Raw genomic sequence first — 14,397 nt, 5'->3', positions numbered from 1 at the left:
GTGCGTTTATTTATGGGAATGGCAAATATTTGCCTCCACCTAGAGCGCTTCGATCCAAAAGAATTGCCGTATTTGTCCTATTAGAATCGAAATAATTCATGGGGGCTTGAATATATCTAGATTTTACCACGGGTTGTCCCTTTATGCCGATATTTTACCCCTCGCTATCGCTCAGGGTAAAATATTTGTCATAAAGGGCCAACCCGTGGTAAAATCACGATATATTCAAGCCCCCATGAATTATTTCTTAATTAAACTATACAAATCCTTGGTAAGGTCAACCCTTTGATTATGACCCATGTATTCATCAAAATCCTAAATACACCGTTTGGTGGTGCACCTGTCGGATGTGGAATGTACAGATAAGGTAATACTGGAAACAAGTGAATATACTATTTGTATCGGTATCAGATTCGACCTGGAACTTGTTAATTATTGGCAATATGTGGTGTAATTTTTAAACAACACCACTGTCCTATATTAGCTATATATAAAGTTGAAGTCTTTGATTTGTCGTTTTTACTCCATGACAGCTGACAATTTGGACCTAGTGTTTTTAGTATTATAGATACATGCAGCTGCAGAACTGTAGCTATATAAGGTCCTGTTGAAATTTTTTGGCAATTTGCAGATCTATTATACAGCTACAGATCTGTCGAATTTCAAAACATTTGGAATAGACCACTTTCGAGTTATCCTTCACAGGAAAAAACTTGTCAATTATACGCACCTTTTTGACGTCATTTACCAGATAGAGGGGGTCACCTGTATCCCTGCACTATTAACGTTCATTAAGCGTCTTGCAATTGTCATTGTGCAGGATAAACTAGAAATTATTGTTGATCTGTAGGTACTAAATGACAAATTCCTAATGACAGCAGTGCTGATTGTCAATTTTGAGAATTCAATTTGCCGCATAATTCGTATATTTGTTAAGTCTATAAACCAACAAATAAAAAAAACCTTGCCTAATACATGTGCATGTTCAAACATTGATGACATTTTAAGAGCAATTGTACTTTTTTTCAGAACTGTTGCACATTACAGTTTTCCTAACATATCATCAGAAACGTTTGCAGTGTCAACTTCTGCGATGTAAGTATTTAAAATGAATTCATTTTTAGCTCACCTGGCCTGAAGCATAGTGAGATCTACAAATAAGTCAACATTACCAAAATGGTCAGTTGACCCCTTAAGGAGTTATTGCCCTTTATAGTCAATTTTTAACAATTTTCATAAATTCTGTAAATTTTTACAAAATATTTTCCACTGTAACTACTGGGCCAAATTCATTATAAATAGAGATAATTGTAAGCAGCCAAAATGTTTGGTAAAGTAAGATTTTCAAACACATCACCATCACCAAAACACAGGTTTGTAAAAAAAAAAGTATGTGTCCTTATAGTTTAATGTGCACATAGACCAAGGTAAAGAGCCTCTAGTTTAGATACCAATTTACGATGTATTCTTAGATTAGGGATTGAAAATGAATGCTAGGTGTTCATGATTTTTCTTAACTATTACAAATATTATTTTAAATGGTTAGGTTTGTACTATGACATTAATTTCATATTTTTTTCTTAAAAATGAGTCGTTTTGAGGTGAGTTCTCTACAAATGAGGTGAGCAGTATGTTTTTTTAAATTGTGTGATTTAGAATTTATGTACATATTATAAATGGGTTACTTCAATAAAAAACAAGTAGAAATATGCACACAACTTCCTAAATTCCTTACACTGAACAATGTCCATTTTAAGTGTTTTTGTACATGAATCAGCATGTTATGTCAATATAGCATCTAAGTCTGGCTTCAATTCTTCCAAAAAAGTGTTCCCTTGTGTCAAATTCCTGTTAAATTTGTAAATTTCCTCTGATTTTGACACGTTTGTCAACAAGCAGAAGCGCTATGTTGACACTTTCATCTGGGCATTCAACAAAGGAAAATAATTCATGTTGGCAATGTTTTTTCAGCAGGAAATATCTGGTATATTACATTATTTTTTATATTTTCAGAGACATTAGACATTGTGGTGCATTTGCTATTGTCGGTCAGACTTTTGTCAACTTGACGGTTTTAACCAAACTGTAAGTTATTTAATATTGCAACATATTCCTAATCAATTACATGCATCTTTTTGATAAAGGCTGATTAAAGGTTGCATCTAAGTGCCTAGTTCAGGGAAAAGGAATCTGATAGAGAGAGATAATGCACCTTCAAAATATGTACAACCTGTTAAATCACTCTTACTGGTGTTAAAGTCAAGGTAGAGTAGATGGGCTATTTAGCGATTTCTTTCCAAATAGGTGAACATTTGAAAAGAAAGCGCATACAAAAAATCTTGAACTGTCTAACAATGATCAAATCTATAATCTCAATTCCATAAACATGATAAACATGATAAATATTTCACATAAAAATACTTATTTTTATCTCAATTTTTGTCCCCTCATAAAACTACTACTGGTTCTGAAGACCTATCAAAAGCAGTTGCACAGGACACAGTAACAAAGTATGAGCATATATACTAATGTGAAAATAAATTAATTTTCTAAATGTCACCTGTTTCTTTTTCAGGACAATAGAAAATAGTGGTATTACAACAATGCCAGATCTTGGCAATACACAGATAACTGAGCTGTAAGTTGATAATAAACAAATTATTAGAAATGGGAAATGTGAATTTTATATGGAAATAAAAACCAAACAACACCCCAAAAAACAAGATACCCTTGAGATGAACATATAAGGCTTTCAATGATAGATCAGGGTCTATTCCATACTGTAAATTCGGAAATTATTGCATGCATTTAATATTGCGATTTTGTCATTTTAAACTCAAATGTGGTTTTAAATTCTACGATGTTGAGAAAAATCCTGTTAAATTCATATAAAATATTTCAAAATGCAAGTTTAAATTAGGGCTATTCCATTTAAACATACATCAACCCCCAGGAAGGCACTATGACAATAGGGCAGCCACCCAGAGAAGCATTTTTACAAATTTTGAAGGATTGTCCTCATCAAAACTTTGAAAAGGGCACCCACCACTAGAAGTGGTTTCAAAATGCCTTCCTGGGGGTTGATCTATGTTTAAATGGAATAGCCCTTATTGCGTTTACAACTCGGTCACATTTTTCGCAATAATAAAAACCTAGCATTAATTTCTGAATTTACAGTATTTAAAACTCCCGATTTGCCATATGTCATGTAGAAAAGACTTTAAAAGTAAAATTGACAAAATTGATTGTGAAGATAGGATTTGATTTATAACTTCATGACACAAAATTACAGAAGTACACTTGGCAAAACCAAAAAAAGATACCAAATTCTATACAGGGCTACCATATTCCATACAGTGCTACTAAATTCCATACAGGGCTACCAAATTCCATAAGGGGCTACTAAATTCCATTAGGGGCTACCAAATTCCATACGGGGCTAACAAACTCCATACGGGGCTACCAAATTCCATACAAGGCTACTAAATTCCATACAAGGCTACTAAATTCCATACAAGGCTACTAAATTCCATACAGGGCTACCAAATTCCATACTGGGCTACCAAACTCCATACGGGGATACCAAATTCCATACGGGGATACCAAATTCCATACGGGGATACCAAATTCCATACAGAGGCTTCCAAATTCCATACGGGGATACCAAATTCCATACAGAGGCTTCCAAATTCCATACGGGGATACCAAATTCCATACAGGGATACCAAATTCCATACAGGGATACCAAATTCCATACAAAGTAAAGATAGAACAGAGGACAATCACCATGGGCGTTCTTGATTTGAGACTAGTTCTTTGAGATCCAACTGCCAGTGATCTGGAAGGATTTTTTCACTATGGGCCCAGGGCCCCCTAAAAATAAATTCAATGGGCCTTTTTAAAAAAAAATGGGCCATCTTGTCAAATGAGTGGGCCATTTAAATTGACTACTGTAAAAAAAAAAAGTATCAGTATATTTGTGCAAAGAGGTGGTGGTACTTACCTTTATGATTTTAAATTATATCATGGATATTGTTCCTGTGATTTTGTAATTTCAATTTCAATGAATATACAATAAGTTATTTTAACTTCCTCTAAAGCGGACAATATTTAAGATAACAATTATTTACAATTTTCAAACTGGTTCTGTTGCCTTGTACAATGTTGTACTTGTTCATGTTTTTTTGTACATTAAATTTGGGTCTTAGTCGAAACCATACTTATTCCAGACGTTCCGTATCAGAGGACATTTCTGGCATTTCCTCTGCACTTATTGTATTATTATTACTTCATGACAATGACAAGACTAACAGTAGGGAGTATCATTAATTGATAGAACAAAACAACAATTCGCTGAAGTCATGTTTACAAAGGTTTTTCAATCGAAATAATAGCAAGCTACACTTACTTAAAAGATTATGATTAGAGATAAATCTCGTCTTTACTAGCCAAATTTCACAAATTTAAAGTTGTTTACAAAAAAATATATCAAGAATGATGGTTAATTACGTTTTTTGGGTAATCAGTTAAACCGCATGGTTCTATTATTACCATACGAAAACACCAGAGTCGTTAAACCGCATGGTTCTATTACAATAAGAAAACACCCGATATGTCGACACCAGAGACGTCCCAAAAATATATAGGGGAACATTACACACATGGCGGTACAGAACACGATCAGAAATCCATTTGACGATATCTATACGTTTCGAAATGAAGTGCGCCACGCGGGCCCTTACATTTGTCACCCTATGCGCTATTTCTGGTCGATATGCGCTATAGGCGCAAGGTGCACGTCCTTCTCGATCACTGAACTGCCTATTATTTTCTTATATCATAGACAGGATGTGATATTTGAAAATCTTAAATGATTTTATTCTGTATATATATTGGGTTGTAGATATTTTGCTTATTTATCATAATTAATGTAGCAATTTTTTTTTTCTCGCAGGAATTTGATGTTCAACAGCATAGAAATAAAGACAAATTTTAAAGGGAGTCTACCAGCTTCAATTACTCATGTGTAAGTATAAGGTCATATGATAGTTTAAAATACTCGATCATGAATAAAATAAGATGTTGGGTATCAATGAGACAGCAATCCAAGGGAAAAAGCATACAGCGGGCAAAAAGCCAGAGTCTTCAATAATAGACAGTTGCCTATGATTTTTATATGCTATTTCCAAAATAATTATTAGGCAGAAGGAAGTCATATTGATTTTATTTTACACTCTAAAAATGGAAAATTGTACCCATGGAACAGAGAAAAATGAGAATTTATGAAAGTTTATTTCTTGGAATTCTTAAAACATACCAAGCAAAGGATGGTTTCACTGTATAAGATTATATTTATAAAGATAACTTTGTTCTTTAAGAAATAAGAAGAGTCAATGACAAACCATTTAGGTTAAATCATTAAAACAGTTTGACATAAGAAAAAGTCACAGTTTGCTAAAAACAACACAAAAAACTGACATAAAGCATATAGACTTGTATGTAGACTTTGACAAAACCCCAAAATCAAATATCACCAAATATACAAGTTTTCTTTTATCAAAGAAAATGGCTTCCAATGAAAATTAACGAATTCACAGTATAACCTAACTTTCAATGATTTTTTGTAGGGCTCTGACAGGTAACAAAATTTACTGGATACCAAATGGATTCTTAAATGGACCAAATCTGAGAAGTGTGTAAGTTAATTTGTTGATTCCCAACTGCTCCACCTCTGATTACATACAGATTCATTTTGACTAGTTAGATCTTATTTTGTTTTACTAATAATCAGGACTAGAGAACACAGATACAATGTAGTTTTAAAAAATAAACTATATATTTTTACAAGTAAACATGTTTAGTTTGGATCTTTTAGAAAATTAATATGTCAAAAAAGTAAAAAAATAATTGTAAAAATAGATTGCTGTGAAATTGACTAGAGGGTGGAATTCAAAATGAAAATTATGTACAATTTATTTAGAATGAAAGAAAAATGAAGCCAATATTAACATGATTATTTTATTTGATTATCTTTCAGGAGTTTGGGAGGCAATTCCTTCATAAATTTCCCTGTGTTAGGATTTGGTAGTATGCCTAGTCTAGTATATTTGTAAGTATATTTTGTTTTAAATCTTTCATAAATTTATCAGTATTAGAATTTAAGACACTGTGAAAGAAAAAAAATACAAAGGTCATATAAACCTGGTAATTATTATTATTATTAATTGCGAAAAAAATTTATCTTGCTCATTCTGAGATCTTCTGATAAAAGTGAAAGAATCATTAGAATTATAATTAAGCTATGAAAGTGATTTTAAATTATAAACACTAAACACTATCAGAAACTGATTAGGGGGGAGGTGTCATTAAACACCATAGCATTCGGAAAATTTGTTAACTTGGACTGAAAGTAAAAAAATATGCTGCACTGTAAATTCAAATTTTTTAAAATGTTTTAATTATTGCGACTTTTGTAACAGGATATGTTATTTAAATGCCGTATTTCCTGAAATAGCAACAATATATATATTGAACTTTTGTATTTTTTCCACAACCGCAATAATTAGTGCCCCAAAATTTCTGAACTAACAGTTACACTAAGTAACTATAGCTAGTGAATTTAATTGACTTTAACCTTGGATTACATAAGACATATGGGTCTTTCTGGTCTTTTCAAGTTTTGCTGATAAGACAAATTGAAACTGAAGCACTATCATATGTAACATTTCTGTAAAAAATCATTAACTTTGACTTTAAGCCAGGTTCAAGTAAAACTTAAATTTTGTTTTCATTACTTTTGTGCATGTAAATTTATTTTATGCTTGAGGCAGTAATCATCTGAACATTTTTCTTTTACTTCTGACATATTCAGTGGTATAGAGAACAACCAGCTCAGAAGACTGTCAGTGCAACATATGAACAACTTCAAAGACTCTCCACAGCTACATCTGTAAGTGTTTGTTGTTCCATCTTAATGTTATTCTGTTTATTAATTATTATTGCTAAGTACATATTTGGACAGAAGGCTGACGCAGTTCTAGTGATTGCTTAACTTTTCTGTCCATTTGTCCAAAGAAAATTTGCAACAATTTTTCTTGGTTCTGTTTAAAAGAGAATAATTGTATTTTTATTATGCAGCTTCATTGTTATATCATTTGCCTATATCCACATCCAGTTTATTATAATTTATACCAATAGTTTAGAATTTTACAACACTCATTGTACATGAACATTTTTTGTAATTTTTTCTTGGCTTCTATATCTTGTATATGGAAGGGAATAATTTAATATTTGGTCTGCAACTTGATACATTGCAAAGTCTGAATTCATGCTGTATCTATCTGAAAGATCAATATAAGGCTGATCAAAGTCAGGTTCACAATTATTAACATACAGTAAAACCTGTGTAAACCGGCCCACTAGGGACAATGAAAAAGGGCCGGTTTGGACAGTGAGCCGGTTTATTCAGATTTCCGTTTTGTCCGGAAGTTAATGACTTGTGACGTCCGACATTGTGCATGTAAAAGTTCTCTCTGATTGTAAATTATATCTGATAAATTAAAATACTTTCACTTCGTTTTTCATTGTTTGCATTTGCATCATAATGCTTGCGTTGATCGGATTGTAAAACGAGTTTCCATTTACTCCCATGATCAATAATTTGGAATATTGGAATGGCCGATGAAAAAGCCAGAGTGTTATCAAACATAATTTCATCCCTTTCAAACGTTGTTGTACAGTGTACAATATCCATTGATTTTTGTCATCCGGGTGTTTTTCATTTTCAAGGTCATTTGTTTAGGGGTTCACAACAGGGAATCCATGATTTTGAAATCACGATGTGAATTTCTTACTCCGTGATTTTAATTTGTTTATCTAAGTTAAAACGTAAGTTCAATCCGAGATATATTTGGTGTGTCTTTTCGTTTATTGACACGTTTATAATGTTTTAATAAATAATACAGCTCATCACTGTACGATTGTATAGGTTCACAGTTTGACACCTGACTAATTGATTATCAAATATGTTTTGAGTGCATATCGATGATTGCAATTAATTAGACACATCAGTTTTGACAGGTAATAATTAATGTAATTAAGAGTATTTGGGACTTCATAATTAGACCGGAATTCGGAATACACAGGGTCCGGTTTACAAAGGGTATTTTAACAAAGACTTTGAAAGGAAAAATATGGGACTTTCATTTTCGGCTGGAATGGACAGGAAACCGGTTTATTCAGGGTCCGGTTTAATCAGGTTTGACTGTAGTACAATGTATGCCATGCATAATAAGAAGATGTGGCATGATTGCCTATGAGGATACACCTATCCAGCGAACTTATAAGTCAAAAATAAATAATAAAGAAAAAGACAAAACAACAGCTGTACAATAAAAAAAAATATAGAATACTTAAGACTGAGCAAGATGAACCAAACAAAAAGAGTGGGGGTAAAAAGGGGGCTGATCTTAGTTGCTTTAAAAGGGTAAGTAAATGTTTACTGTTATTTAAAATTTGTCCAGCTTTCTTAACCAATAAAAAGTACCGCCACAATATAATTAAAAAAGTTCAGAGTTCCATTTATTACCTGCATTCAATCAATAAGTTCATGTCAGATTTACTTTGACACATTTGTTACATCTGTCTTGATCTTGTAACCAACATTTTGTCTATGTAAAATATATTTGATATTTTCTTCCAGGAACCTCAGCTATAATGTTCTAGACTATATCCAGCCATATGCATTTTCTGGTATTCCAAATATTAAGGTGTTGTAAGTATCAAACTGAAATTTGATGACCATATTTTATACTATTTTTAACAGATTTTACTTTAAACAATAACTAAGTTGACTGATAAGTCATATAATGCTTGCCTTATTTTGTTGTTGCTGAAATCAAAATTATACAGCAAAATGACATGTAACAAGAGTCATAATCAACAACCTTGCTTAGTTCTAGTCAATATTTGCAGGATGTTTAAACTTTTTAGAACTTTTTACGATAATTGCATTTATTTAGAACAGGGATCACTACCTATACTGTATTGAAGATTTGCCATTAGTTGATGATTTAATGAATGTAAATATCTGTTTTAATGTACATACTCTTAGTACAGTGTAAAGAACATCCCTCAATTCTGGGAATATTCAAAGTTCTCATTTCAACTGTTCTGCAGATTGCAGCTTCCATTTCAAATACATGAACTAAGTTTGAAAAAAAACTTATTATGTTATTGATTTTTCCTGTTTTGTTAGGAATTTTAAGGTACATTCGTGCACATGTTAAAGGGCCCTTATAAAAATCGCAAATATTTTTTTCATCAAACCCTACATTCTATTACAAATTTAAAATGCTCACTTATTAGCTTGGTTTGAATGTCTTTAAAAAGTATTAATTTCATTGTGTCTTTTATGTTTCAGGGAGATCCATCAGAATAGTTTAGCCTCAATAGCAAAAGGTGTCTTTGAAAACTTGACAACACTGATTCACTTGTAAGTTTTACTGATTTTTTGAAAGCAAAATGGAAAACTTGAGATTATTTTGAAAATATGAGATATCAAAAAAAAAATAACTATAGTAATTCTTTGGTCATTTTAAGTTGTAACAAAACTTACATTGAGAATTATATTCTGGTTTCATGAGGAGCAAACCTACACATTTTCCTTCAGATACATACAAAGAAAAGCTTAATCATTTTGAGGACAACGTTGCTTGAAAAAGTTCGAACAATAGTTTTCGTAATCATTTCCAAATTAATAAACAGAGAATTTATAAAAACCTAACTCTTTGTGAAGTAAAGTGCTCAGCAGCTGGCTGCTACCAAGTATGTTATAAATCATGCCAGTATTGATAAAGGACTTACTACTTATCTGATGATACCCACTGAGACAATCAGTATGGACCAAGTGCATGATAATTCAAAATATAATTTATGTTTTTTTTCAGTCTCTGTGTTCTTTTGTCTGTCTGTCCCACTTCAGGTTAAAGTTTTTTACTTGAAATTTGGTGCACATGTTATCTATGATATATTCTTTCTAATTTAAATGATAAATTAGAGTTTAGACACCAATTTCACTGTCCACTAAAGATAGAAAATGATAGTGTGAGTGAGGCATCCATCTATATATATATAGTATGCACACATTGTTGTTATTTTATTTGTAGAGATCTCCATGCCAACAATTTGGAGACATTAAACAAAGAAGCCATGAAAGATTTGGAGAATTTGGAAGAATTGAGACTTCATTCACAGAAAACTCCTATGACGACGTTAATTTTTAACTCTATGATAAATGTTGGCAAGTCCCTGAAGTACCTGTAAGTATGAGAGATGGTTCTAGATGGGATCTCAAGGTCACCACTTATAATAGAGGTCATTGCACTGAATTTTATTTTTAAATAATCATGCTCATTTTTAAACTCAAACTGTCATATTTTCTAAAAGCATCAACTCAAATTTTAAAGGGCAACTCAACTTATTTCCCCTCTTAAAGGAATCTACCGTATAAACCTGTGCTATTCTATGACAAATGGTATTAAAAAAATTTAAAGGCAGAAAATAGAACAGAGTATTGTCAGATCTTTGTATTTTCATCCAATTAAGCTGTGACAAATTTTGCACTGTATCATCACTGACTACTTCTATAATCACTTTGTTTTTATTCTTAGATTTATAAGTAGTAATGCACTGACCCATATACCACATCAAGTATTTATGGAGAACAGCTATGACAATATTGTTCAACTGTAAGTACAATATCTGGAGTACAAAGCTTGAAATAAAGACTTCATTGCAATCTTTTCTTTCAAACGTTGCGTAGAATATCCTATCCATACTTTGAATGTTTCCTATTTAGTTTTCAAATAAACAAGTGCATTTCAGACCATATAGTCCTCTCAGACATGTTTTAACTAGTATTAGATTCTATATAAGGGCTATTCCATTAAAATGGTAATGAGTTTTTTTGTTTGTAACATTGTCTTATTTAGTCTTCAGTATTTGACTGTTATCTCTTCTTAGGGCTATTCCATTAAAATGTGTGTGGGAGGGTAAGGAGGGACTTTCAAAATATCCTTACAACCAAGAACCACTTTTTAGATAATTTTGCATAATGGTAATAGTTACATAGTAATAAAAAGACCCATGACCCCTATTCAATGCTTAAATTTCCCTTCCTACCCTCTCACATACAATTTAATGAAATTGCCTTTGTTAGAATAACTGCCAAGAGAAAGTCATTTGGGCTTGCAGTATGTTAGTTGTTAGTAATCAAAATATTCATTTTTTTGTGAATTTCTGTTTTTGGATAATATCTGGTCAATGTACATCCCATGTGTCTTTTTGATGTAATAAAATACAATATGCAAATTTAATTGATCTTTTTCAGACATTTAGATAACAATGCAATCACAAATGTGACAGAACTTGATTCAAATGGCTATGGTTCTACGTTACAAAGTACCTACAATGAAAAAAAAGTTCATTTGGACCCATTTTCAACCATGAGCAGTCTCAATATTTTGTAAGTAGACATACATATAGTCTTATTTGATTGATTAGTTGCATGGAGAAGCACATACATTCTAGTTCTTGATAGTTTTTCTGAAAGTCTAGCAGAAAATCTAAACACAAGTCAATATAAAAAAGAAGATGTGGTATGATTGCCAATGAGACAACTATCCACAAAAGACCAAAATGACACAAACATTAACAACTATAGGTCACCGTACGGCCTTCAACAATGAGCAAAGCCCATACCGCATAGTCAGCTATAAAAGGCCCCGATAAGACAATGTAAAATAATTCAAACGAGAAAACTAACGGCCTTATGTATGTAAAAAATGAACGAAAAACAAATATGTAACACATAAACAAAGGACAACCACTGAATTACAGGCTCCTGACTTGGGACAGGCACATAATCTGTTTGGATTAAAATTTGGTATGAAATTGCGATATTATGTTGATTATGTATGTTAGGTGAATCTTGACTTTGAATTTTCAACAAGTTACAAATTTTCTAAAGAAATCATCCAGACTTTGACAAAGCCATGAAATCAATTATCCATGAAAATTACAATATATAAAAAAGAAGATGTGGTATGATTGCCAATGACACAACTATCCACAAGAGACCAAAATGACAGACATTAACAACTATAGGTCTTTATAGACACTACACTAAATTTTGAACCAATGAAATAATAACTGAATCCACAGTCTTTGAATGACACATTGATAGCTCTGGAAGAAGAAAAAAAACATAATTGGCTTATGACTGTCTTATCAGTGGTTACTACAATTCACATTTTTTGTACTTGTACAATGATCAGTTATAATTTCCTACATTAATAAAAGGGAAATTGATACCAATTGGCCAATGCAAAACCATGGCAGAATAAAAGAAAAAAGAAAAAATCCAAGACACAGCAAAAACTAAATTATTAATCAACACAAAATGTAATGAAAATAAGGGTTTAATTTTACATGATTTATATTTTAGCATATTGTTATATTAAATTTTATTATAATCTATATAAATCAATATATGCGAGAAAAAAAGCTGATAAATTTTACGTCATGTCATTTCTTATATAGGTATCTTCATGTCAACTCAATTACAGACTAACGTCCTTAACTGAGTTATATCATGTTTTATCATATACTTAGACTAAATAACGTATGATTTTTACCGTATGATAATAGCATTATATTAAAGTATTTTCCATATTTCTCGAATAGGTGCTTAGCGGGCTGATATGAAAAGTTTATCACATGCTTCGATTGTTATCACATGCCTTTCCGTAACGTTATCACATGGCATTCCGGTGAAACTCGGCAAATTCCGGAAAATACACTTCAATGCAACGTTTTCAGAAATTTAGAAAGTTACTTTAAAAAAGTTGACTTTTCCAAACAATCTTCGTTATGTACATTGTTGAATTATGTTTTTGTCGATTTGTCCATATTATAAAATGTGTTTTTTTCTCTGTTGAGGCATATGATAGAAAGATTTCATATTGAATGTTACAAATTTTGGGTCCAACGTCCGTGAACTTTTTACTCTTTCAACTTCTTTTCGGGAACCACGTAAAAGGATCAATATATGAATCTGTTATTTTTCTCTACTGTTGAAGCATATGATAAAAAGATCATAACATGTCATTTTTCATATCGCATGTATCATCAGCCCTCGGTCAATATCAGCCCTCGAGCCATGCAGCTCTTGGGCAGATATTGAACCTAGGGCTGATAATACATGCGATATGAAAAATGCCATGTAATAATCTGATATTATTGTAGGTATCTACATGTCAATGCCATTACCCAAATAACTAGTACAGACTACTGTAAACTAACATCCTTAACTGAGTTATATCTGACTGGGAATGAGCTAACGGAGGACAACATGGATGTCGACAGTTTTACATGTGTTATAACTTTAGCTACATTGTAAGTAAAAACAATTAATACTAAATTCTTAGGAAAATTTAAAGGGTTAAAGTCCATAAAAATTGACAAATAAAACTGTATTAATCAAGGAAACAAGTGAAAAATTACAGCCATATTTCTGACATGGTTCAGTGATTTTTTCAAAGTAAATGGTTTGTTGAACCTGATTTTATAGCTAGCTAAACTTCCCACTTCTATGACAGTCATATATTTTTATTGACAAAATTGGAAAAGAATACCTATTTTTATTATTTTTATTATTTTTATTAATATTAATGCACAGTCATGTACACCTGTTATTGTGTCATATACAATGAAAGTTAAGAAAGCTAGCATGGCTGATATCCTGATCTCATCCTAAACTCTTATTCAGAATTTGGTTGATTGATTGTTGGTTGCGTAACATCCAGTGGCAAATATGTCATTCAAATTCAGGAGGATAATCAGAATTTGATGACATTTTCATCTTATAATGACTGACTTTTTTTTCTTAATTTTTTTACTGAAGTATGTTCTCACTTTTTATAATCAATATTCGACTTTTACATAGTTCTGGGTTACTTTATATGGATGTTAAAAATTAAACTTTATGATTTGCATTATTTTTCAGGCATTTAGGAACAAATAATTTACAATATGTACCAGCTGCTCTGACGAATTCGACCAGACTTCCCTCCATAAATACGCTGTATGTGGATAATAACAAACTAACATTCATAGAGGCTGGAACATTTTCAGACTTGTCAACCATGAGAACATTGTAAGTGTTAAGTATGTCCGTTAGACTTTCAACTCTGAGAGCATTTAAAAGTGTTATATATGTGTGTTGGTCTTTTCAATTCTGATACTTCCTTGGTCTAAGGAAAAAAGGACTAAAATGACATCGACAATATCAAATGAATATGTTTATGTTTTAAGGATGTTTGCTCCTCTATTTTTGAA

At 31.8% G+C, this 14,397-nt stretch overlaps 1 protein-coding gene across 2 annotated transcripts in view; it reads left to right on the top strand.

The window, feature by feature from the left end:
• The window catches only part of LOC134683268 (uncharacterized), a 69,126-nt gene that overhangs the window by 10,257 nt on the left and 44,472 nt on the right, over nt 1–14,397 (top strand). For both annotated transcript variants that reach the window (XM_063542458.1, XM_063542457.1), the window contains exons 3-16: nt 1,030–1,095; nt 2,014–2,085; nt 2,576–2,638; nt 4,955–5,026; nt 5,628–5,696; nt 6,038–6,109; nt 6,872–6,949; nt 8,702–8,773; nt 9,422–9,493; nt 10,167–10,319; nt 10,671–10,748; nt 11,390–11,524; nt 13,306–13,455; nt 14,066–14,215. In XM_063542458.1, coding sequence (XP_063398528.1) covers nt 1,030–1,095; nt 2,014–2,085; nt 2,576–2,638; nt 4,955–5,026; nt 5,628–5,696; nt 6,038–6,109; nt 6,872–6,949; nt 8,702–8,773; nt 9,422–9,493; nt 10,167–10,319; nt 10,671–10,748; nt 11,390–11,524; nt 13,306–13,455; nt 14,066–14,215 — 1,302 coding nt within the window. The remainder of the gene's footprint in view (nt 1–1,029; nt 1,096–2,013; nt 2,086–2,575; nt 2,639–4,954; nt 5,027–5,627; nt 5,697–6,037; nt 6,110–6,871; nt 6,950–8,701; nt 8,774–9,421; nt 9,494–10,166; nt 10,320–10,670; nt 10,749–11,389; nt 11,525–13,305; nt 13,456–14,065; nt 14,216–14,397) is intronic.

This window comes from Mytilus trossulus, chromosome 9 (genome assembly GCF_036588685.1).
Source record: "Mytilus trossulus isolate FHL-02 chromosome 9, PNRI_Mtr1.1.1.hap1, whole genome shotgun sequence".
NCBI lineage: Eukaryota > Metazoa > Mollusca > Bivalvia > Mytilida > Mytilidae > Mytilus > Mytilus trossulus.
This window is presented reverse-complemented; position numbering and strand designations above follow the sequence as displayed.